This window comes from Leucopleurus acutus (genome assembly GCF_964270905.1).
Source record: "Leucopleurus acutus genome assembly, chromosome: 8".
Taxonomy (NCBI): Eukaryota; Metazoa; Chordata; class Mammalia; order Artiodactyla; family Delphinidae; genus Leucopleurus; species Leucopleurus acutus.
In genome coordinates, this window is record NC_139151.1 from 65371872 (window position 1) to 65396228 (window position 24357).

The window sequence follows — 24357 nt, forward strand, 5'->3', positions numbered from 1 at the left end:
GGGAGACGGGAGGTGGGGAGGCAGGTCCTTGTGAGCAATGAAGAGGCCTGGGGAGGGGATTCCAGAGCTGTTTAGCGGGTATCACTGTCATGATGTACTGACAAGATATGGGGGTGAGGGGTGGGGGTGGGGTTAGAGACGAGAGGAGGACTCTGGCCTGAGCACCTGCAGGCGGGTGGTGCTGGTCACCAGGGTGGGCCTGGGAGGATGAGAGACAGGTCTGTTCTCTGCACATCAGATCAGCACTGTCCAAAGGACAGCGACCCAGCTGCCCGGGGCCGTCAGCAGAGGGAGACTGGGCCTGGGGCGCAGAGGAGAGGTCCGGGCAGAGACGTAGGTTTTGAGTATCACTGTCCAAGTGGCACTGTGTCATGGCTGGGGGCCCTTGTACAGGAGGACTGGGTGTGAGTTGCTTCTCCCAGGAGCAGGACTAGAGACTAGTGTTCAGGAGGTGATTGGGTCGAGCCCTGAGAGGGAGGGGGGGCGATGACACGGGGAGGGAGGAAGGACACAGGGAGAAGACAGCCATCTACGAGCCAAGGAACGCCTGAGGCTACTAGAAGCTCAGCTCGGGGAGAGGCCTGGAACCGATTCTCCCTTATAGCTCTCAGAAGGAGCCGACCCAGCTGACTCCCTGATTTTGGACTCCTAGCCTCCAGAACTGTGAGACGACAGTTGTTTAAGCCACCCAGTTTGTGGCACTTTGTTGCCCCAGGAAACTAATGCACCGTGATTCATGGAGGAAGAGAACGGTCTTAGAAACTGGATGGGGCAGTTGTTGTAGGCAAGTGTCTGAAGCCCAGCAGATGACGCTCCAGTGGCCAACGAGCCATCCTGGTTTCTCGGGATGGAGGACTGAGGCTGTCTTCTGGAGGCGGTAAGTGCTCGCAGAGGCAGAGGGAACCTCCTCTCTGGAGGTGGCCCTGAGGTCGAGGCGCCCTTCTCGCTGCCCTGGGCCTCCTAGAGAAAGCTGGCAGCTTGCACAACGAGCTCCCACTGTCTGCAGGGGCTTAAAGCCTCCTTTCTCAGGGATGTAGAGTAGGGAGAGCACACTGGGACACATCTTGGGCTACAAGCACTCCAAGTTCAGAGGAGCCAGGCCTGAATCTCCACCGAGCACCAAATAACTGCAACATCCCTTTTCTTAACCAATAGTATTTTATTGTCAGTTATAAATATTTTCCATGTGTCCCCTATTTACAGTTGCAAAATAGTTTATGATATTATACCCTCACCCACCGTTCGGCCTCTTTCTATAAACTCCATGAACATTGAATAGGAACTAAAAAGCTCTTTTGGGGGCCCACCAACCTGGTTCCCCAGACTCCAAACAACCCCACATGGACAGCAAGCAACGTTGCAGCGGGTGCTACACAGTAGCAAAGGGGCGGGGTGTGAGATGACTCCCGGTGGGGTCAGGACGCCAGGCTCCTCAGGACATTGGTGATGCTCCAGTGCTGGCCCGAGCACCTCTGCAGCACCAGCTGGAAGCCAAACTCTGCGCCGCTGTTCTCCTGCAGCTCCAGACAGCGCTTGGACTTGCGGTTCTGGATGGGGCCTCCCTAGGAGCCGGGGCGGAAAGTGGGGTCAGAGGGCATGGGGGAGCCTCAGGCCTACTGGCTGGTGGGGATTACTTGTAGGTGCAGGTGTCTGGGATCCTGTGAGGCTGCGGGAGGTCTGGGGTCAGCATTCCCACGAAGCCCGAGGATCCCTGTCTCGAAGTGCTGGTCTCCTCCCTGAGACTGAACTTGTGTCTCCGTTTTCTTCACAGGCCCCTAGTTCTTTGCTAGGACAGAGGACAGAGATGCTCCGCCCCCGCTTCCGTCTACCTGGCTGGGGTGTGGCATGCTGGTCTGCTCCTACAGCTCCCACCCCAGGGGCTGGGTCCTGCTCCCCATAAGCATGGGCTGGGGTCCTGTTCTGAAAAGCCTAGTTCCTTGGGACCACTCCATGATTGGCCTGAATTTGAGCATTGCCAGAGGCCCAGGACCTCCTGCTTTTAGGGTCCTTGCCCCCAGCTGGACCTCTGGAGTCATCAGTGCTGGCCTCAACCAAACCCAGGCTCCTAGATACTACCTTAGGGCACTGGGCTCCCTTAGCCCTGGATAGTCATGGTTTCCCTCCATGCTACTGATGTCCCAGAAGGTTCTGTAGCCATGCATACTCAGTTTATGCTCAAAGCCCCTTGAAAGAAGGGAGGTCCTGCTTCTCAAAGCAGCCCCACAGCAGCAAAGAAGAAACCCCCAATTTTTGCTTTTAGTGAGATCCTTGCAGGCCTTAGACACGAGATCCCTGCAGGCCTTAGACACTCTGGGGCTACTGGTTGTCACCTGGGTATCAGCTCAGACTGTGCGTCTCTGAGTTCCACCGAAGATGTGCTGCTCAACTGGCCTTTGGCCTCCCAAGCAGGCAGGTTCTTATAAGTGGGCCCCCTGTAGCTTAATGGTCCTTGAGTGTATGGTCAAACTCACCTTCTCCCCAGAATCTGCTCCTCCTGTGTTTCCCATCTCAGCAATAACCAGGCATTTCCACCGATGCCTCCGCCTTCTCCCCAGCATCTGATTAGGCACCAAATCCTGCCAGTTCCACCTCCCTCATGCCTTGTGCCTGTCCCTTCATCCCCATCCCATCACACCTGCCCTGATTTGGCCCACTGTCTTCTGTAACCTGGACAACGGCACCAGCCTCCTAGCTGACCCCCCCCCTTTCCCCTCCAGAAGCAGGACCCTGCAGTCCACCCTCCAGCTGCCCCCCGTGCCCATCCCAGCGAACAGCACTCTGCGAGAGAGGGGGACGCACACCTCCTCTGTAAGGAAGTCATCCCCAGTCGGCCACAGCTGTCCCCATGGCGACCACTGACACCTCAAGAGAACATTGAGACTCAATTCCCACGGCTGCCTGGGAAACTGGCAGCATCGCCCGCCGCTGAGCCCTGCGACCCACCGACCCCATGCCCCGGTGGGTATCCGGCAGAACTGTTTGCACCAGTTGTGAAAGCTCCAACCTGGAAACAACGCACACGGCCATCAACAGAATGGATAAACAACTTGTGGTTATTCACATAATGGGATACTACTCAGCACTAAAAATGAGCAAACTAGAGCTCTGCTCAGTAAGCAGAAATCCCACAAATACAATGTTAGCCAAAGAAGCGAAAGAGCACATACCCAGGTCTACTTACATAAGCTTTCCAAACAGGCAAAGTAAGACCATAGACTTGGAGTCGGGAGTCGGGGGTGGGTATCTTGGGCAGGAGGGAGTGGAAAATGATTGACAGGAGGCAAAGGGGTGCTTCTGGGGGGTTGGGAGTGTGCTATTTCCTGACCTGGGTGGTGGGTACATGGGTGTTGGCTTTGTTTTCAATGACTGAGTTATTATTGTTTAAAATTATTTTGGTACATATGTTTGCATGTTCCTATACGTGTATGGGTTATTCTTCAGCTAAAAAAATTGAAAACAGAAATCCAGCTCCCTCAGAAGGAGTGGCAGAGGGCTCAACGTATGGATGTGTGTGTCGGGGGGCGGGGGTGCGGTTCCTCATTTCCCATGTGTGCGACACGGCCCGGGGGGCCGCAGAGCACCTCAGAAGCATTGGAGTGAGTAAAGCAGGGCCTCCCGCTGTGCCCCGACCCCCAGCACCTCCCCTGAAGAGAACACAAGAGCAGAGACACAGCACAGCCAAGGCAGCTCACCTGGGGCCACAGGTGCAGCCAGAGAGAAGCCTGCAGGCTCAGGCCCAGAGGGGACAGAGGGACGACTGGCCACTGGGCAGGGGCTCACAGAGGCCCCCATGTTGGAAGAGACGTGGGAGGCCGAGCCTCTCGTTCTCGCCTACCCGTTGACCAAGCCCTCCTGGCCGAGCACCCTTCCTGGGCCACGGCATCTTTAGAGCATTGGCCGTCACTAAAATCCTTGTCTGAGGGGCAACCCACAAGGGGTTCCAGCCTGTGCCCTCGGGTTTCCACATGGGGATCAGATCCTGCCTCTCCACCTCGTCCCTTCCCCTAGGGGAAGATGAGGCCCATGGCCGCCCGGTTCCATGCTCTATCAGGCGAAACATTCCCAGTTCCTTGTGGGACAATCTGGTTTCATTTTTCCATCCTGGTTGCCCTCCTTTGGACAAACTCCAGTTGTTTTTGTGTCACTCAGAACTGACCACCACCTCATCTCCACTGGACAAGAGACTCCTTCAGCGTAGCCAAGGGATCTGCACTTTCGGTGGCCGCATCACGCTCCGGAACCCCGATGGGATGACTGCGGAGGCCGGCGTCCCCTCAGAAGCTGTGGTCCTCCTTGGGTCCTCACTCTGTCCCTCAAAGCCTGGACTTTTGCACCCAGAGGCATCCCTTGTGATGCTTGCTCTCAGCAAGGCCAGCCTGTCACTTTGCCAGGCCCAGGTTCCTGTGGCCTGAGCACTCTGCCGCCCACACCCAGGCTGGGCTGTGTCACTGGTGCGTCCTCTGTGGGCCTGGGGCCAGCCGCCCCTGACCCTCCCATACCCCTGGCAGCCTGGTCGTGTGTCCTACCCTACGACGCTGGAGTAGAGTTCAGGCAGGGTGGGAATGAAACCAGCCCAGCTCTCTAACTCACAGGGTCTGCTGGTGATTCGGGTGGTGAGACAGAAAGGGGAGAGGGCCGGATGAGGATGCTTTTCTGGTTGCCAACTGTGTGGCCTGGGGCAAAGCCGCTCTGCCCTCCTGGTTCCATCGTCTCTAGGGCCAGATCGTAATTTCTGCCCTGATGACTGAAGGTTGAGCAAAAGGACTGATGGGCAACCCCTTTACCGCTACAGAACAACGAATGGCTATGAGGCGATTCACAGTGTCAGGATATCTGGACTCCAGAAAAAGTGCACAACAGGCAGAAAGGGGGGCCAGACCAGGATTCTGACTGCTCGGCGTGGCCTCAAGGCCAGGCCAGGCCTTGCCAACAGCGAGGCTGCTTCAGCGGCCCTGGACCACTGAGGCTTGGAGAAACCTGTCCAAGACAGGGAGGCCACAGCCCCTCCTTCCCCGCCAGGCACTCGGGCACCGTGCCAAGGCCGCGAGAGAGAGGCGGGGGCAGAGATCTCTGAGAAGTAAAGTGTTCTTTCAGAGACTCAAATAAGGCACTTTCCAAAGATGGCAGAAGAGCAAGACGCGGAGATCGCCTTCCTCCCCACAGATACACCAGAAATACATCTACACGTGGAACAACTCCTACAGAACACCTACTGAACGCTGGCAGAAGACCTCAAACCTCCCAAAAGGCAAGAAACCCCCCACGTATCTGGGTAGGGCAAAAGAAAAAAGAATAAACAGAGACAAAAGAATAGGGACGGGACCTGCACCAGTGGGAGGGAGCAGTGAAGGAGGAAAGGTTTCCACACACTAGGAAGCCCATTCACGGGCGGAGACTGCGGGTGGCGGAGGGGGGAAGCTTTGGGGCCGCGGAGGAGAACACAGCAACAGGGGTGCGGAGGGCAAAGCGGGGAGATTCCTGCCCACAGGATTGGTGCCGACCGTCACTCACCAGCCCGAGAGGCTTGTCTGCTCCCCCGCCGGGGCTGGGAGCTGAGGCTCGGGTTTCGGTCGGAGCGCAGGGAGAGGACTGGAGTTGGCGGCGTGAACACAGCCTGCAGAGGGTTAGTGCGCCATGGCTGGCCGGGAGGGAGTCCGGGGAAAAGTCTGCACCTGCCGAAGAGGCAAGAGACTTTTTCTTCCCTCTTTATTTCCTGGTGCGCGAGGAGAGGGGATTAAGAACGCTGCTTAAAGGAGCTCCAGAGACAGGCGCGAGCCGCGGCTAAAAGCACGGACCCCAGAGACAGACATGAGACGCTAAGGCTGCTCCTGCCGCCACCAAGAAGACTGTGTGCGAGCACAGGTCACTCTCCACACCCCACTTCCAGGGAGCCTGTGCAGCCCGCCACTGCCAGGGTCCCGGGATCCAGGGACAACTTCCCCAGGAGAATGCACGGCGCGCCTCAGGCTGGTGCAACGTCATGCCGGCCTCTGCCGCCGCAGGCTCGCCCCGCACTCCGCGCCCCTCCCTCCCCCCGGCCTGAGTGAGCCAGAGCCCCCGAATCAGCGGCTCCTTTAACCCCACCCTGTGTGAGTGAAGAACAGACGCCCTCCGGCCACCTACACGCAGAGGTGGGGCCAAATCCAAAGCTGAGCCCCTGGGAGCTCTGAGAACAAAGAAGAGAAAGGGAAATCCCTCCCAGCAGCCTAAGAACCAGCGGATTAAAGCTCCACAATCAACTTGATGTACCTGCATCTGTGGACTACATGAATAGACAACGAATCATCCCAAATTAAGGAACCGTGTGGATGAAAGGCTCTTGGTGCTGCAGCCAGCAGTCAGTGCTGTGCCTCTGAGGTGGGAGAGACAACTTCAGGACACTGATCCACAAGAGGCCTCCCAGCTGCACGTAATATCAAACGGCGAAAATCTCCCAGAGATCTCCATCTCAACACCAACAGCCAGCTTCACTCAAGGACCAGCAAGCTACAGTGCTGGACATCCTATGCCAAACAACTAGCAAGACAGGAACACAACCCCACCCATTAGCAGAGAGGCTGCCCAAAATCATAATAAGTCGACAGACACCCCAAAACACACCACCAGACGTGGACCTGCCCTCCAGAAAGGCAAGATCCAGCCTCATCCACCAGAACACAGGCACTAGTCCCCTCCACCAGGAAGCCTACACAACCCACTGAACCAACTTTAGCCACTGGAGACAGACACCAAAAACAACGGGAACTATGAACCTGCAGCCTGCAAAAAGGAAACCCCAAACACAGTAAGTTAAGCAAAATGAGAAGACAGAAAAACACACAGCAGATGAAGGAGCAAGATAAAAACCCACCAGACCTAACAAATGAAGAGGAAATAGGGGGGTGCTGGGAAGATGGCGGAAGAGTAAGACGCAGAGATTGCCTTCCTCCCCACAGATACACCAGAAATACATCTACACGTGGAGCAACTCCTACAGAACACCTACTGAATGCTGGCAGAAGACCTCAGACCTCCCAAAAGGCAAGAAACTCCCCACGTACCTGGGTAGGGCAAAAGAAAAAAGAATAAACAGAGACAAAAGAATAGGGACGGGACCTGCACCAGTGGGAGGGAGCAGTGAAGGAGGAAAGGTTTCCACACACTAGGAGGCCCCGTCGTGGGCGAAGACTGCAGGAGGCGGAGGGGGGAGATTCGGAGCCGCAGAGGAGAGCACAGCAACAGGGGTGCGGAGGGCAAAGCGGGGAGATTCCCGCACAGAGGATCGGTGCCTACCAGCACTCACCAGCCCGAGAGGCTTGTCTGCTCACCCGCCGGGGCGGGCGGGGCTGGAAGCTGAGGCTCGGGCTTCCGTCGGAGCGCAGGGAGAGGACTGGGGTTGGCGGCTTGAACATAGCTTGAAGGGGTTAGTGCACCACGGCTAGCCGGGAGGGAGTCCGGGGAAAAGTCTGCACCTGCCGAAGAGGCAAGAGGCTTTTTCTTCCTTCTTTGTTTCCTGGTGCGCGAGGAGAGGGGTTTAAGAGCGCTGCTTAAAGGAGATCCAGAGACGGGCGCGAGCCGCGGCTAAAAGCGCGGACCCCAGAGACGGGCATGAGACGCTAAGGCCGCTGCTGCCGCCACCAAGAAGCCTGTGTGTGAGCACAGGTCACTCTCCACACCCCGCTTCCAGGGAGCCAGTGCAGCCCACCACTGCCAGGGTCCCGGGATCCAGGGACAACTTCCCTGGGAGAACGCACGGCGTGCCTCAGGCGGGTGCAACGTCACGCTGGCCTCTGCTGCCACAGACCCGCCCCACGCTCAGTGGCCCTCCCTGCCCCTCGGCCTGAGTGAGCCAGAGCCTCCGAATCAGCAGCTTCTTTGGCCCCATCCTGTCTGAGCAAAGAACAGACGCCCTCCGGCGACCTGCGTGCACAGGCGGAGCCAAATCCAAAGCTGTGCCCCTGGGAGCTCTGAGAACAAAGAAGAGAAAGGGAAATCTCTCCCAGCAGCCTCAGAAGCAGCGGATTAAAGCTCCACAATCAACCTGATGTACCCTGCATCTGTGGAATACCTGAATAGACAACGAATCATCCCAAATTGAGGAGGTGGACTTCGAGAGCAAGATCTATGATTTTTTCCCCTTTTCCTCTTTTTGTGAGTGTGTATGTGTATGCTTCTGTGTGAGATCTTGTCTGTATAGCTTTGCTTCCAACATTTGTCCTAAGGTTCTATCCGTCCCTTTTTTCCTAAATAATTATTTTTTAATTCAATAACTTTATTATATTTTATTTTACTGTATCTTCTTTCTATCTGTCTTTTTTCCATCCTTCCCTCCTTCCTTCCTTCCTCCCTCCCTCCTTTCTTTCCTTCTTTCCTTCTTTTCTCCTTCCTTCCTTCCCGCCTTCCTTCCTTTCTTTCTTTCTTTCTTCATACTTCTACTAATTCTCTCTACTTTTTCTCCCTTTTCTTCTGAGCCATTTGGATGAAAGGCTCTTGGTGCTCCAGCCAGGTGTCAGGGCTCTGCCTCTGAGGTGGGAGAGCCAACTTCAGGACACTGGTCAACAAGAGACCTCCCAGCTCCACATAATATCAAATGGCGAAAATCTCCCAGAGACCTCCATCTTAACACCAGCACCCAGCTTCACTCAACGACCAGCAAGCTACGGTGCTGGACAACCTATGCCAAACAATAGCAAAACAGGAAAACAACCCCATCCATTAGCAGAGAGGCTACCTAAAATCATAGTAAGTCCACAGACAACCCAAAACACACCACCAGATGTGGACCTGCCCACTAGAGAGGCAAGATCCAGCCTCATCCACACAACACAGGCACTAGTCCCCTCCACCAGGAAGCCTACACAACCCACTGAACCAACCTTAGCCACTGGAGACAGACATCAAAAACAACGGGAACTACGAACCTGCAGCCTGCAAAAAGGAGACCCCAAACACAGTAAGATAAGCAAAATGAGAAGACAGAAAAACACACAGCAGATGAAGGAGCGAGATAAAAACCCACCAGACCTAACAAATGAAGAGGAAATGGGCAGTCTACCTGAAAAAGAATTCAGAATAATGATAGTAAGGATGATCCAAAATCTTGGAAATAGAATGGACAAAATGCAAGAAACATTTAACAAGGACCTAGAAGAAATAAAGATGAAACAAGCAATGATGAACAACACAATAAATGAAATTAAAAGTACTCTAGATGGGATCAATAGCAGAATAACTGAGGCAGAAGAACGGATAAGTGACCTGGAAGATAAAATAGTGGAAATAACTACTGCAGAGCAGAATAAAGCAAAAAGAATGAAAAGAACTGAGGACAGTCACAGAGACCTCTGGGACAACATTAAACACATGAACATTCGAATTATAGGGGGTCCAGAAGAAGAAGAGAAAAAGAAAGGGACTGAGAAAATATTTGAAGAGATTTATAGTTGAAAACTTCCCTAATATGGGAAAGAAAATAGTTAATCAAGTCCAGGAAGCACAGAGAGTCCCATACAGGATAAATCCAAGGAGAAATACACCAAGACACATATTAATCAAACTGTCAAAAATTAAATACAAAGAAAACATATTAAAAGCAGCAAGGGAAAAATAACACACAAGGGAATCCCCATAAGGTTAACAGCTGATCTTTCAGCAGAAACTCTGCAAGCCAGAAGGGAGTGGCAGGACATATTGAAAGTGATGAAGGAGAAAAACCTGCAACCAAGATTACTCTACCCAGCAAGGATCTCATTCAGATTTGATGGAGAAATTAAAACCTTTACAGACAAGCAAAAGCTGAGAGAGTTCAGCACCACCAAACCAGCTTTAAAACAAATGCTAAAGGAACTTCTCTAGACAAGAAACACAAGAGAAGGAAAACACCTATAATAACGAACCCAAAACAATTTAGAAAATGGGGATAGGAACATACATATCGATAATTACCTTAAATGTAAATGGACTAAATGCTCCCACCAAAAGACACAGATTGGCTAAATGGATACAAAAACAAGACCCTTATATATGCTGTCTACAAGAGACCCACTTCAGACCTAGAGACACATACAGACTGAAAGAAAGGGGATGGAAAAAGACATTCCAGGCAAATGGAAACCAAAAGAAAGCTGGAGTAGCATTCTCATATCAGACAAAATAGACTTTAAAATAAAGACTATTAGAAGAGACAGAGAAGGACACTACATAATGATCAAGGGATCGAGCCAAGAAAAAGATATAACAATTGTAAATATTTATGCACCCAACATAGGAGCACCTCAATACATAAGGCAAATACTGACAGCCATAAAAGGGGAAATCGACAGTAACACATTCATAGTAGGGGACTTTAACACCCCACTTTCACCAATGGACAGATCATCCAAAATGAAAATAAATAAGGAAACACAAGCTTTAAATGATACATTAAACAAGATGGACTTAATTGATATTTATAGGACATTCCATCCAAAAACAACAGAATACACATTTTTCTCAAGTGCTCATAGAACATTCTCCAGGATAGATCATATCTTGGGTCACAAATCAAGCCTTGGTAAATTTAAGAAAATTGAAATTGTATCAAGTATCTTTTCCCACCACAACGCTATGAGACTTGATATCAATTACAGGAAAAGATCTGTAAAAAATACAAACACATGGAGGCTAAACAATACACTACTTAATAACGAAGTGATCACTGAAGAAATCAAAGAGGAAATCAAAAAATACCTAGAAACAAATGACAATGGAGACACGACGACCCAAAACCTATGGGATGCAGCAAAAGCAGTTCTAAGGGGGAAGTTTATAGCAATACAAGCCCACCTTAAGAAGCAGGAAACATCTCGAATAAACAACCTAACCTTGCACCTCAAGCAATTAGAGAAAGAAGAACAAAAAAAAACCCAAAGCTAACAGAAGGAAAGAAATCATAAAAATCTGATCAGAAATAAATGAAAAAGAAATGAAGGAAACAATAGCAAAGATCAATAAAACTAAAAGCTGGTTCTTTGAGAAGATAAACAAAATAGATAAACCAATAGCCAGCCTCATCAAGAAAAAAAGGGAGAAGACTCAAATCAATAGAATTAGAAATGAAAAAGGAGAAGTAACAACTGACACTGCAGAAATACAAAAGATCATGAGAGATTACTACAAGCAACTCTATGCCAATAAAATGGACAACCTGGAAGAAATGGACAAATTCTTAGGAATGCACAACCTGCCAAGACTGAATCAGGAAGAAATAGAAAATATGAACAGACCAATCACAAGCACTGAAATTGAAACTGTGATTAAAAATCTTCCAGCAAACAAAAGCCCAGGACCAGATGGCTTCACAGGTGATTTCTATCAAACATTTAGAGAAGAGCTAACACCTATCCTTCTCAAACTCTTCCAAAATATAGCAGAGGGAGGAACACTCCCAAATTCCTTCTATGAGGCCACCATCACCTTGATACCAAAACCAAACAAGGATGTCACAAAGAAAGAAAACTACAGGCCAATATCACTGATGAACATAGATGCAAAAATCCTCAACAAAATACTAGCAAACAGATCCAACAGCACATTAAAAGGATCATACACCATGATCAAGTGGGGTTTATTCCAGGAATGCAAGGATTCTTCAATATACGCAAATCAGTCAACGTGATACACCATATTAACAAATTGAAGGAGAAAAACCATATGATCATCTCAATAGATGCAGAGAAAGCTTTTGACAAAATCCAACACCCATTTATGATAAAAATCCTGTAGAAAGTAGGCATAGAGGGAACATTCCTCAACATAATAAAGGCCATATATGACAAACCCACAGCCAACATCATCCTCAATGGTGAAAAACCGAAAGCATTTCCACTACGATCAGGAACAAGACAAAGTTGCCCACTCTCACCACTCTTATTCAACATAGTTTTGGAAGTTTTAGCCACAGCAATCAGAGAAGAAAAAGAAATAAAAGGAATCCAAATCAGAAAAGAAGAAGTAAAGCTGTCACTGTTTGCAGATGACATGATACTATACATAGAGAATCCTAAAGATGCTACCAGAAAACTACTAGAGCTAATCAATGAATTTGGTAAAGTAGCAGGATACAAAATTAATGCACAGAAATCTCTGGCATTCCTATACACTAAGGATGAAAAATCTGAAAGTGAAATCAAGAAAACACTCCCATTTACCATTGCAACAAAAAGAATAAAATATCTAGGAATAAACCTACCTAAGGAGACAAAAGACCTGTATGCAGAAAATTATAAGACACTGATGAAAGAAATTAAAGATGATACAAATAGATGGAGAGATATACCATGTTCTTGGATTGGAAGAATCAACATTGTGAAAATGACTCTACTACACAAAGCAATCTACAGATTCAATGCAATCCCCATCAAACTACCACTGGCATTTTTCACAGAACTAGAACAAAAAATTTCACAATTTGTATGGAAACACAAAAGACCCCGAATAGCTGAAGCAATCTTGAGAATGAAAAACGGAGCTGGAGGAATCAGGCTCCCTGACTTCAGACTATACTACAAAGCTACAGTAATCAAGACAATATGGAGGACTTCCGAGAGGATGGCGGAGGAGTGGGACGTGGAGATCACCTTCCTCCCCACAGATGCACCGGAGGTACATCTACGTGTGGAACAACTCCTGCGGAGCACCTGCTGAGCACTGGCAGAGGACCTCGGACCTCCCAAAGGGCAAGGAACCCCCCACGTACCTGGTTAGGGCAAAAGAAAACACTAAACAGAGACAGAGGGATAGGGACGGGTCCTGCGCCAGCGGGGGGGAGCTGTGAGGGGGGAGAGGTGTCCACGCACTGGGGGCCCCTTCACGGGCGGAGACTTCGGGTGGAGGAGTGGGGGAGCTAGGGAGCCGCGGAGGGGAGCGCGGCGGCAGGGGTGCGGAGGGCAGGGTGGAGAGATTCCAGCGGAGAGGATCGGGCCGACCGGCACTCACCAGCCGAGGGGCTTGTCTGCTCGCCCGCCGGGGCGGGCGGGGCTGGGAGCTGAGGCTCCGGCTTCTGTCGGAGCGCCGGGAGAGGACTGGGGTTGGCGGCGTGAACACAGCCTGCGGGGCGTTGGTGCACCGCGGCTGGCCGGAAGGGAGTCCGGGGAAAGGTTGGGACCTGCCGAGTAGGCAGGAGACTTTTTCTTCCCTCTTTGTTTCCTGGTGCACGAGGGGAGGGGATTGGGAACTCTGCTTGGGAGGGCTCCGGAGACGGGCGCGAGGCGCGGCTGGGAGTGCGGAGCCCAGAGACAGACATGGGACGCTAGGGCCGCTGCTGCCACCACCAGGAGGCCTGTGTGCGAACACAGGTCGCTATCCACGCCCCCTTGCGGGGAGCCTGTGCAGCCCGCCACTGCCAGGGTCCCGGGATCCAGGGACAGCTCCCCCAGGGGAGCGCATGGCGCGCCTCAGGCTAGCACCGTCACGTCGGCCTCTGCCGCCGCAGACCCGCCCCACGCTCAGTGGCCCTCCCTGCCCCTCGGCCTGAGTGAGCCAGAGCCTCCGAATCAGCGGCTTCTTTGGCCCCATCCTGTCTGAGCAAAGAACAGACGCCCTCCGGCAACCTGTGCGCACAGGCGGAGCCAAATCCAAAGCTGTGCCCCTGGGAGCTCTGAGAACAAAGAAGAGAAAGGGAAATCTCTCCCAGCAGCCTCAGGAGCAGCGGATTAAAGCTCCACAATCAACTTGATGTACCCTGCATCTGTGGAATACCTGAATAGACGACGAATCATCCCAAGTTAAGGAGCCCTGTGGATGAAAGGCTCTTGGTGCTGCAGCCAGGAGTTAGTGCTGTGCCTCTGAGGTGGGAGAGCCAACTTCAGGACACTGGTCCACAAGAGGCCTCCCAGCTGCATATAATATCAAACGGCGAAAATCTCCCAGAGATCTCCATCTCAACGCCAGCACCCAGCTTCACTCAATGACCAGCAAGCTACAGTGCTGGACATCCTATGCCAAACAACTAGCAAGACAGGAACACAACCCCACCCATTAGCAGAGAGGCTGCCCAAAATCATAATAGTCTACAGACACCCCAAAACACACCACCAGACGTGGACCTGCCCACCAGAAAGACAAGATCCAGCCTCATCCACCAGAACACAGGCACTAGTTCCCTCCACCAGAAAGCCTACACAACCCACTGAACCAACCTTAGCCACTGGGGACAGACACCAAAAACAACAGGAACTACAAACCTTCAGCCTGCAAAAAGGAGACCCCAAACACAGTAAGATAAGCAAAATGAGAAGACAGAAAAACACACAGCAGATGAAGGAGCAAGATAAAAACCCACCAGACCTAACAAATGAAGAGGAAATAGGCAGTCTACCTGAAAAAGAATTCAGAATAATGATAGTAAAGATGATCCAAAATCTTGGAAATAGAATAGACAAAATGCAAGAATCAGTTAACAAGGACCTAGAAGAAATAAAGATGAAACAAGCAATGATGAACAACACAATAAATGAAATGAAAAATACTCTAGATGGGATCAATAGCAGAATAACTGAGGCAGAAGAGCGGATAAGTGACCTGGAAGATAAAATAGTGGAAATAACTACTGCAGAGCAGAATAAAGAAAAAAAAATGAAAAGAACTGAGGACAGTCTCAGAGACCTCTGGGACAACATTAAACGCACCATTCGAATTATAGGGGGTCCAGAAGAAGAAGAGAAACAGAAAGGGACTGAGAAAATATTTGAAGAGATTTATAGTTGAAAACTTCCCTAATATGGGAAAGGAAATAGTTAATCAAGTCCAGGAAGCACAGAGAGTCCCATACAGGATAAATCCAAGGAGAAATACGCCAAGACACATATTAATCAAACTGTCAAAAATTAAATACAAAGAAAACATATTAAAAGCAGCAAGGGAAAAACAACAAATAACACACAAGGGAATCCCCATAAGGTTAACAGCTGATCTTTCAGCAGAAACTCTGCAAGCCAGAAGGGAGTGGCAGGACATATTGAAAGTGTTGAAGGAGAAAAACCTGCAACCAAGATTACTCTACCCAGCAAGGATCTCATTCAGATTTGAATGGAGAAATTAAAACCTTTACAGACAAGCGAAAGCTGAGAGAGTTCAGCACCACCAAACCAGCTCTACAACAACTGCTAAAGGAACTTCTCTAGGCAAGAAACACAAAAGAAGGAAAACACCTACAATAACGAACCCAAAACAATTAAGAAAATGGGAATGGGAACACACATATCGATAATTACCTTAAATGTAAATGGACTAAATGCTCCCACCAAAAGACACAGATTGGCTGAATGGATACAAAAACAAGACGCATATATATGCTGTCTACAAGAGACCCACTTCAGACCTAGAGACACATACAGACTGAAAGAAAGGGGATGGAAAAAGACATTCCAGGCAAATGGAAACCAAAAGAAAGCTGGAGTAGCAATTCTCATATCAGACAAAATAGACTTTAAAACAAAGACTATTAGAAGAGACAGAGAAGGACATTACATAATGATCAAGGGATCGATCCAAGAAGAAGATATAACAATTGTAAATATTTATGCACCCAACATAGGAGCACCTCAATACATAAAGCAAATACTGACAGCCATAAAAGGGGAAATCGACAGTAACACATTCATAGTAGGGGACTTTAACACCCCACTTTCACCAATGGACAGATCATCCAAAATGAAAATAAATAAGGAAACACAAGCTTTAAATGATACATTAAACAAGATGGACTTAATTGATATTTATAGGACATTCCATCCAAAAACAACAGAATACACATTTTTCTCAAGTGCTCATGGAACATTCTCCAGGATAGATCATATCTTGGGTCACAAATCAAGCCTTGGTAAATTTAAGAAAATTGAAATTGTATCAAGTATCTTTTCCCACCACAACGCTATGAGACTTGATATCAATTACAGGAAAAGATCTGTAAAAAATACAAACACATGGAGGCTAAACAATACACTACTTAATAACGAAGTGATCACTGAAGAAATCAAAGAGGAATCAAAAAATACCTAGAAACAAATGACAATGGAGACACGACGACTCAAAATCTATGGGATGCAGCAAAAGCAGTTCTAAGAGGGAAGTTTATAGCAATACAATCCTACCTTAAGAAACAGGAAACATCTCGAATAAACAACCTAACCTTGCACCTCAAGCAATTAGAGAAAGAAGAACAAAAAAACCCCAAAGTTAGCAGAAGGAAAGAAATCATAAAAATCTGATCAGAAATAAATGAAAAAGAAATGAAGGAAACGATAGCAAAGATCAATAAAACTAAAAGCTGGTTCTTTGAAAGGATAAACAAAATTGATAAACCATTAGCCAGACTCATCAAGAAAAAAAGGGAGAAGACTCAAATCAATAGAATTAGAAATGAAAAAGGAGAAGTAACAACTGACACTGCAGAAATACAAAAGATCATGAGAGATTACTACAAGCAACTCTATGCCAATAAAATGGACAACCTGGAAGAAATGGACAAATTCTTAGAAAGGCACAACCTGCCAAGACTGAATCAGGAAGAAATAGAAAATATGAACAGACCAATCACAAGCACTGAAATTGAAACTGTGATTAAAAATCTTCCAACAAGCAAAAGCCCAGGACCAGATGGCTTCACAGGCGAATTCTATCAAACATTTAGAGAAGAGCTATCACCTATCCTTCTCAGACTCTTCCAAAATATAGCAGAGGGAGGAACACTCCCCAACTCATTCTACGAGGCCACCATCACCCTGATACCAAAACCAGACAAGGATGTCACAAAGAAAGAAAACTACAGGCCAATATCACTGATGAACATAGATGCAAAAATCCTCAACAAAATACTAGCAAACAGAATCCAACAGCACATTAAACGGATCATACACCATGATCAAGTGGGGTTTATTCCAGGAATGCAAGGATTCTTCAATATACGCAAATCAATCAACGTGATACACCATATTAACAAATTGAAGGAGAAAAACCATATGATCATCTCAATAGATGCAGAGAAAGCTTTTGACAAAATTCAACACCCATTTATGATAAAAACCCTGCAGAAAGTAGGCATAGAGGGAACTTTCCTCAACATAATAAAGGCCATATATGACAAACCCACAGCGAACATCGTCCTCAATGGTGAAAAACTGAAAGCATTTCCACTAAGATCAGGAACAAGACAAGGTTGCCCACTCTCACCACTCTTATTCAACATAGTTTTGGAAGTTTTAGCCACAGCAATCAGAGAAGAAAAGGAAATAAAAGGAATCCAAATCGGAAAAGAAGAAGTAAAGCTGTCACTGTTTGCAGATGACATGATACTATACATAGAGAATCCTAAAGATGCTACCAGAAAACTACTAGAGCTAATCAATGAATTTGGTAAAGTAGCAGGATACAAAATTAATGCACAGAAATCTCTGGCATTCCTATACACTAAGGATGAAAAATATGAAAGTGAAATCAAGAAAACACTCCCATTTACCATTGCAACAAAAAGAATAAAATATCTAGGAATAAACCTACCTAAGGAGACAAAAGACCTGTATGCAGAAAATTATAAGACACTGATGAAAGAAATTAAAGATGATACAAATAGATGGAGAGATATACCATGTTCTTGGATTGGAAGAATCAACATTGTGAAAATGACTCTACTACACAAAGCAATCTACAGATTCAATGCAATCCCTATCAAACTACCACTGGCATTTTTCACAGAACTACAACAAAAAATTTCATAATTTGTATGGAAACACAAAAGACCCCGAATAGCCAAAGCAATCTTGAGAACGAAAAACGGAGCTGGAGGAATCAGGCTCCCTGACTTCAGACTATACTACAAAGCTACAGTAAGCAAGACAGTATGGTACTGGCACAAAAACAGAAATATAGATCAATGGAACAGGATAGAAAGCCCAGAGATAACCCCAAGCACATATGGTCACTTTATCTTTGATAAAGGAGGCAGGAATGTACAGTGGAGAAAGGACAGCCTCTTCAATAAGTGGTGCTGGGAAAACTGGACAGCTACATGTAAAAGTATGAGATTAGATCACTCCCTAACACCATACACAAAAATAAGCTCAAAATGGATTAAAGACCTAAGTGTAAGGCCAGAAGGTATCAAACTCTTAGAGGAAAACTTAGGCAAGACACTCTATGACATAAATCACAGCAAGGTCCTTTTTGACCCACCTCCCAGAGGAATGGAAATAAAAAGAAAAATAAACAAATGGGACCTAATGAAACTTCAAAGCTTTTGCACAGCAAAGGAAACCATAAACAAGACCAAAAGACAACCCTCAGAATGGGAGAAAATATTTGCAAATGAAGCAACTGACAAAGGATTAATCTCCGAAATTTATAAGCAGCTCATGCAGCTTAGTAACAAAAAACAAACAACCCAATCCAAAAATGGGCAGAAGACCTAAATAGACATTTCTCCAAAGAAGATATACAGACTGCCAACCAATACATGAAAGAATGCTCAACATCACTAATCATTAGAGAAATGCAAATCAAAACTACAATGAGATATCATCTCACACCAGTCAGAATGGCCATCATCAAAAAATCTAGAAACAATAAATGCTGGAGAGGGTGTGGAGAAAAGGGAACCCTCTTACACTGTTGGTGGGAATGTAAATTGATACAACCACTATGGAGAACAGTATGAAGGATCCTTATAAAACTACAAATAGAACTACCATATGACCCAGCAATCCCACTACTGGGCATATACCCTGAGAAAACCATAATTCAAAAAGAGTCATGTACCAAAATGTTCATTGCAGCTCTATTTCCAATAGCCCGGAGATGGAAACAACCTAAGTGTCCATCATCGGATGAATGGATAAAGAAGATGTGGCACATATATACAATGGAATATTACTCAGCCATAAAAAGAAATGAAATTGAGCTATCTGTAATGAGGTGGATAGGCCTAGAGTCTGTCATTCAGAGTGAAGTAAGTCAGAAAGAGAGAGACAAATACCGTATGCTAACACATATATATGGAATCTAAGAAAAAAAAATGTCATGAAGAACCTAGGGGTAAAACAGGAATAAAGACACAGACATACTAGAGAATGGACTTGAGGATATGGGGAGGGGGAAGGGTAAGCTAGGACAAAGCGAGAGAGAGTCATGGACATATATACACTACCAAAAGTAAGGTAGATAGCTAGTGGGAAGCAGCCGCGTAGCACAGGGAGATCAGCTCGGCGCTTTGTGTCCACCTAGACGGGTGGGATAGGGAGGGTGGGAGGGAGGGAGACGCAAGAGGGAAGAGATATGGGAACATATGTATATGTATAACTGATTCACTTTGTTATAAAGCACAAACTAACACACCGTTGTAAAGCAATTATACCCCAATAAAGATGTAAAAAAAATAAATAATAAAACAGAAAAAAAAAAATATGGCACTTTCCAGGCCCTACCCTGGCCCAGCTGTGCCCTCAGCACCCTAGAGACAGGAAGCACAGGGACCCTGAGGCAGAAACAGGCTGTGTGGCCTCCGGGAAGGCGCTGGAGGAAACGGAGTGAGGCCAAGAGCAGGGCTGTGAAGGAGACACAACCTCAGTGAGGGCGTCTGGGCCTGTAGGGAGGGTGGAGAATGAGGTCAAGAAAGCACCCTCCCCAAAGGCTCTGAGAGGAGAATCTTCTAGAATAGAGTAGTAAGGCCACCTTGGAGGCCTGGTATACGTCTTGGGACGTATGTGGGATACGGAGAGAGGAGCCATCCCACCTTTTGGTGCTGGTGCCACTGGCCAGTCTCCCTCCCGTCTTCCTTCCTGGACCTCAGCCTCTCTCACTGAGCAAACTCTGGGCTCTCGCCCCCTCTCCGGCCAAATGCCATTCACCAAAATTGCAAAGGAGCCTTCCTGTTCTCGATTCAGTCCCTTCCTGGTGAGCTCAGCGCCTTTGGGAGCAGCCTGGTGGTATTACCATCCTTACCTCTACCTGCGGGCTCTGGCCCTGAGGTAAAAGTAGTTACAGTCAAGGCTTATTTACCATGTCCCCAGCACTGTGTCAAATGCTTCACACACTCAATCTCAAGTGTTCTTCACAATAACCCTGAGCGGTGGAGATGATCATTATCCCCATTTTGTAGAACTGGAGACTGAGGCTCAGAGAGGTGGGGGTCACATGGTCAGTCAGTGGTAGAGCCAGGCTGAGAACCTGGGTCTGCCCCCTTTGCTGTTCCTCACTAGGATGAGTGGCCACACCCTCCCCTCCATTTATCCCACCCCACACCTGCCTCAGGGTAGTGGACTAGACCGAGAGCTGCTGGTGTCCCATTGCCTGGGGTGGAAGGTCATCTGAAGAGCTTCAAGGGCTCTGGGGAGTCAGGTTGGGCTAGTTCTTTTGAGAGCTCTCTGCAAAGACATGATTTATCCATCTATCCATCCATCCAATATTTAATGAGTTCCTACCACATGCCAGGAGCAGTTCCCACCCACTGAGATACATCAGTGACTAAACAGGAGAAGATCTTTGTCTTTGTGGAGACTATATTCCAGGAGGGGGAGCAAATGGTAAATTCTATAGTGTGTTAAAGGTGCTAAGATTGTGCACAAAAATGTAGAGCAGTGCTGTGGACAATGTTTCTGCTTAAAATTCATATGTTGAAGCCCTGATCACCAGTGTGATGAGAGGTGGGGCCTTTGGGAGGTAATTAGGTCATAGGGGTGGAGCCCTCATGATGGAATTAGTACCCTTACAAGAAGAGTCACAAGAGGGATGACCTCTTTCCCTCTGCCTCGTGAGGACACAGTGAGAAGGTGTGAGACGCCAGATCTGCTGGCACCATGATCTTGTACTTTCCAGCCTCCAGAACTGTGGGAGATAAATGTCTGTTGTTCAAGCTTCCCAGTCTCTGGTCCTTTCTTGTTATAGCAGCATGGATGGACTAAGACCGGGAGGTTGTGAGGGTACCGGAGTGGTGCTGAGAGCAGGAGGCTGTTGCGGTGATCCCCCCTGAGAAGATGAGAGCTGGGCAAGGACATGAACGAGGAGGAGCTCAGGTGTATCTGGGGGAGTCTTGTGCCCCAGAGTGCAGTTCCTGCACCAGCAGAGCCCTGGTGTGCGCAGGGAACAGCACGGGGCGGGGGTGGGAGATGAGGCCCAAGAGGGGAGGGAGGGGCATCTTGTGCGAACGGACTTCGGCTGTTCACCTGGTGACAGAACGGGCCACTGCAGGGTCGGACTGACATGCTAACTGGGTCCCCCTGGCTGCTGTGTGTAACGCAGAGCCTGGGAGGAAGGAAGGAAGCAGGGCCACCTGTCAGCAGGCTCTGGTCCTCACACAAGTGGGCGGGGCCTGGATGCAGGGCCCCTGGCTGGCCCCGCCCTCGGTGGAGGGCACAGTGGCTTGGTTTATTAGTCCAGTCATCTAAATGATTCGTGTAATACTTAAAACTACAAGATCTGGAAACACAATACTTTTAATTAAAGAATTTAAATAAGGGCAATTAAACCTGGCAGGAGGGATGCCACAGCACACAGAGAGCTTAACTGGAATGGAAACCAAGTTAAGTATGGAAACAGCATCAAAAAAAAAAAAGAAAATGTGCGGCGGTCGCTACGGTGCTGACAAGATGGCGACTGGCGGGGCCCGAGTGCCGGCTTCTGCCCTGCACGCTACACAAGTGGAGCTCCTTCTCCTCCACCTACCTTCCTGAAACTTTCATGGGAATACTTATGTGAAGGCATTGTTCAGAAGGAAGATACTTGGGTGCAATGAACATTTTAGTGGATAAGCCAAATGACCAGCCTTCACGGTGGTCTACAGAGAGCAGCTACCCTCCCCCGTACTTGATTCTGAAGCTTGAAAGCCCTGCTATAGTCCAGAATATCACATTTGGAAAATATGAGAAAACTCATGTCTGCAGTTTGAAGAAATTTAAAGTCTTTGGTGGAATGAATGAAGAAAACATGACAAAGCTATTGTCCAGTGGCTTAAAGAATGATTATAACAGAAACATTTACCTTGAAGCATAAAATTGATGAACAGATGTTTCCTTGTCGATTCATTAAAATAGTTCCACTCTTATCATGGGGCCCAGCTTTAACTTTAGCATCTGGTATGCTGAACTTAGTGGCATTGATGATCCCCATGTAGTACAACCCTGTCTCAACTGGTATAGTAAGTAGTACCGTGAACAGGAAGCTATTCGCCTTTGCCTAAAACACTTCAGACAACATAACTGTACAGAGGCCTTTGAATCACTGCAAAAGAAAACCAAGATTGCCCTGGAACATCCCATGTTAACAGATCTGCACGATAAATTGGTACTGAAGGGTGATTTTGACGCTTGTGAAGAATTGATTGAAAAAGCTGTAAATGATGGCTTGTTCAATCAGTATATCAGTCAACAGGAATATAAGCCACGATGGAGTCAAATCATTCCCAAAAGTACCAAAGGTGATGGAGAAGATAACCGACCAGGAATGAGAGGAGGCCATCAGATGGTTATTGATGTTCAATCAGAGACTGTTTATTTGTTTGGTGGCTGGGATGGAACACAAGATCTTGCCGGCTTCTGGGCATACAGTGTGAAAGAGAACCAATGGACATGTATCTCTAGAGACACTGAGAAAGAGAATGGTCCTCGTGCTAGATCATATCATAAAATGTGCATTGACATTCAATGAAGGCAAGTCTACACACCAGGGCGTTATTCGGATTCCTCTGTGAAGAAGAGCAAATCTCTGAAAAGTGATTTCTATCGTTATGACATTGACACAAACACATGGATGTTACTCAGTGAGGATACTGCTGATGGAGGACCGAAACTGGTGTTTGATCATCAGTTCCAATGACAGGATTCACACAGAGAGCAACCATTGCTCCAGAACTGGATGAAATACATGTCTTATCTGGACTCAGCAAAGACAAGGAAAAGAGGGAAGAGAATGTCAGAAATTCATTCTGGATTTATGACATTGTAAGGAACAGTTGGTCTTGCGTCTCTAAGAATGATCAAGCTGCAAAGGATACTCCAAGTAAAAGTCTTCAGGAGGAAGAACCATGTCCAAGATCTGCCCATCAGCTTGTATACGATGAGCTACACAAGGTTCATTATTTATTTGGTGGGAATCCAGGAAAATCTTGGTCCCCAAAGATGAGATTAGATGACTTCTTGTCACTGAAATTGTGTAGGCCTTCAAAAGATTACTTACTGAGGCATTCAAGTACCTCATAAGAAAACACGGGTTTGAAGAGAAGGCCCAAATGGATCCCCTTAGCGCTCTGAAATATCTACAAAATGATCTTTATATAACTGGATCATTCAGACCCAGAAGAGACAAAAGAGTTTCAGCTCCTAGCTTCAGTTCTGTTTAAATCTGGTTCAGATTTCACAGCTCTAGGCTTTTCCAATGTGGATCACACCTGTGCTCAAAGAACTCAGCTGTTTGACACCTTAGTAAATTTCTTTCCTGACAGCATGACTCCTCCTAAAGGCAACCTGGTGGACCTCATCACACTGTGACTGACGAGTACCTGGACAGAAATGGAGCACAGGAGTCTGCTTTCAGTATTCTGGATTTCAACTCTATTGACTGACCATTAGGCTGCAGTGACTGAGGACTGCACCAGAATTTTGAAGGGATCTTTGCTGTCACAAATTTTAACCCTCTTCCTTCACACCTGGCCTCAATCCCATAGTCCTGATCCCATTCTGAAATTAGGCTAATAAAGTGAAATCGGTATACTTTCCATTAAAAAAAAAATGGAAAGCTGAATGTATGGAATTAAGAAGGCTAATAATAATTCCAAGAGCTCGGTCCCCAGCCCCCAGCCTAGGTCCTTCTCCTTCCGAGCCTCTCTGGAGACTAGAAACGGCATCAGAGGTGGGATGAGCGGAAGCAGCGAACACGGGACTCTGCTCCCAGCCTTGTCTCTGGCGGCTCTCCCCGGCCGTGACCCTGGTAAGGGGCTGAGCCACCATGGGCTTCAGTCTTCTCATTTGCAAAAGGCACCGGAGCACTGTGGGGCACTCAGACACGGAGCGCTGACTATATGCCAGGCGGGCATGTGGAGCCGTGGTCCATGAGCACCGTGGGCTGAGGCACCCCAGGTTACACAGCCATGCACCTCCTCTCTTCCTGTTTCCCCAAGGTGTGTCTGTAGCAGCTAGAGGTGGGACCTCAAGCACCAGACCAACCTTCCTGGTTCCTCCTGGGGATGTGGGTTGGGTAAATGGATTAGACAGTCCCTGGAGGGCTTGTGATACCACAGATCACTGGGGCCCACCTTCTGACCCTACGGGTCTGCGATGGGGCCCAAGATGTGCCTTTTTAAGCTCCCGAGTATCTCAGCTGCTGGTGGTACTGGTCCAGGGATCACAGTCGGGGGAC

The 24357-nt window shown here is 47.9% G+C and overlaps 1 protein-coding gene and 2 pseudogenes across 4 annotated transcripts in view; 2 read left to right on the forward strand and 1 right to left on the reverse strand.

Annotated features, from left to right (window-relative positions):
• Window positions 1-1400: 1400 nt before the first annotated feature.
• Window positions 1401-24357, reverse strand: part of GALNT18 (polypeptide N-acetylgalactosaminyltransferase 18) — a 361106-nt gene continuing 338149 nt past the window's right edge. For both annotated transcript variants that reach the window (XM_082844858.1, XM_082844857.1), the window contains one exon: window positions 1401-1562. In XM_082844858.1, the coding sequence (XP_082700984.1) occupies window positions 1416-1562 (147 nt within the window). In that variant the 3' untranslated portion in view covers window positions 1401-1415. The remainder of the gene's footprint in view (window positions 1563-24357) is intronic.
• Window positions 22130-22818, forward strand: LOC309964871 (muskelin-like; annotated as a pseudogene). The gene has a single exon. The product of its transcript is annotated as a muskelin-like (transcript).
• Window positions 22815-23489, forward strand: LOC309965243 (muskelin-like; annotated as a pseudogene). The gene has a single exon. The product of its transcript is annotated as a muskelin-like (transcript).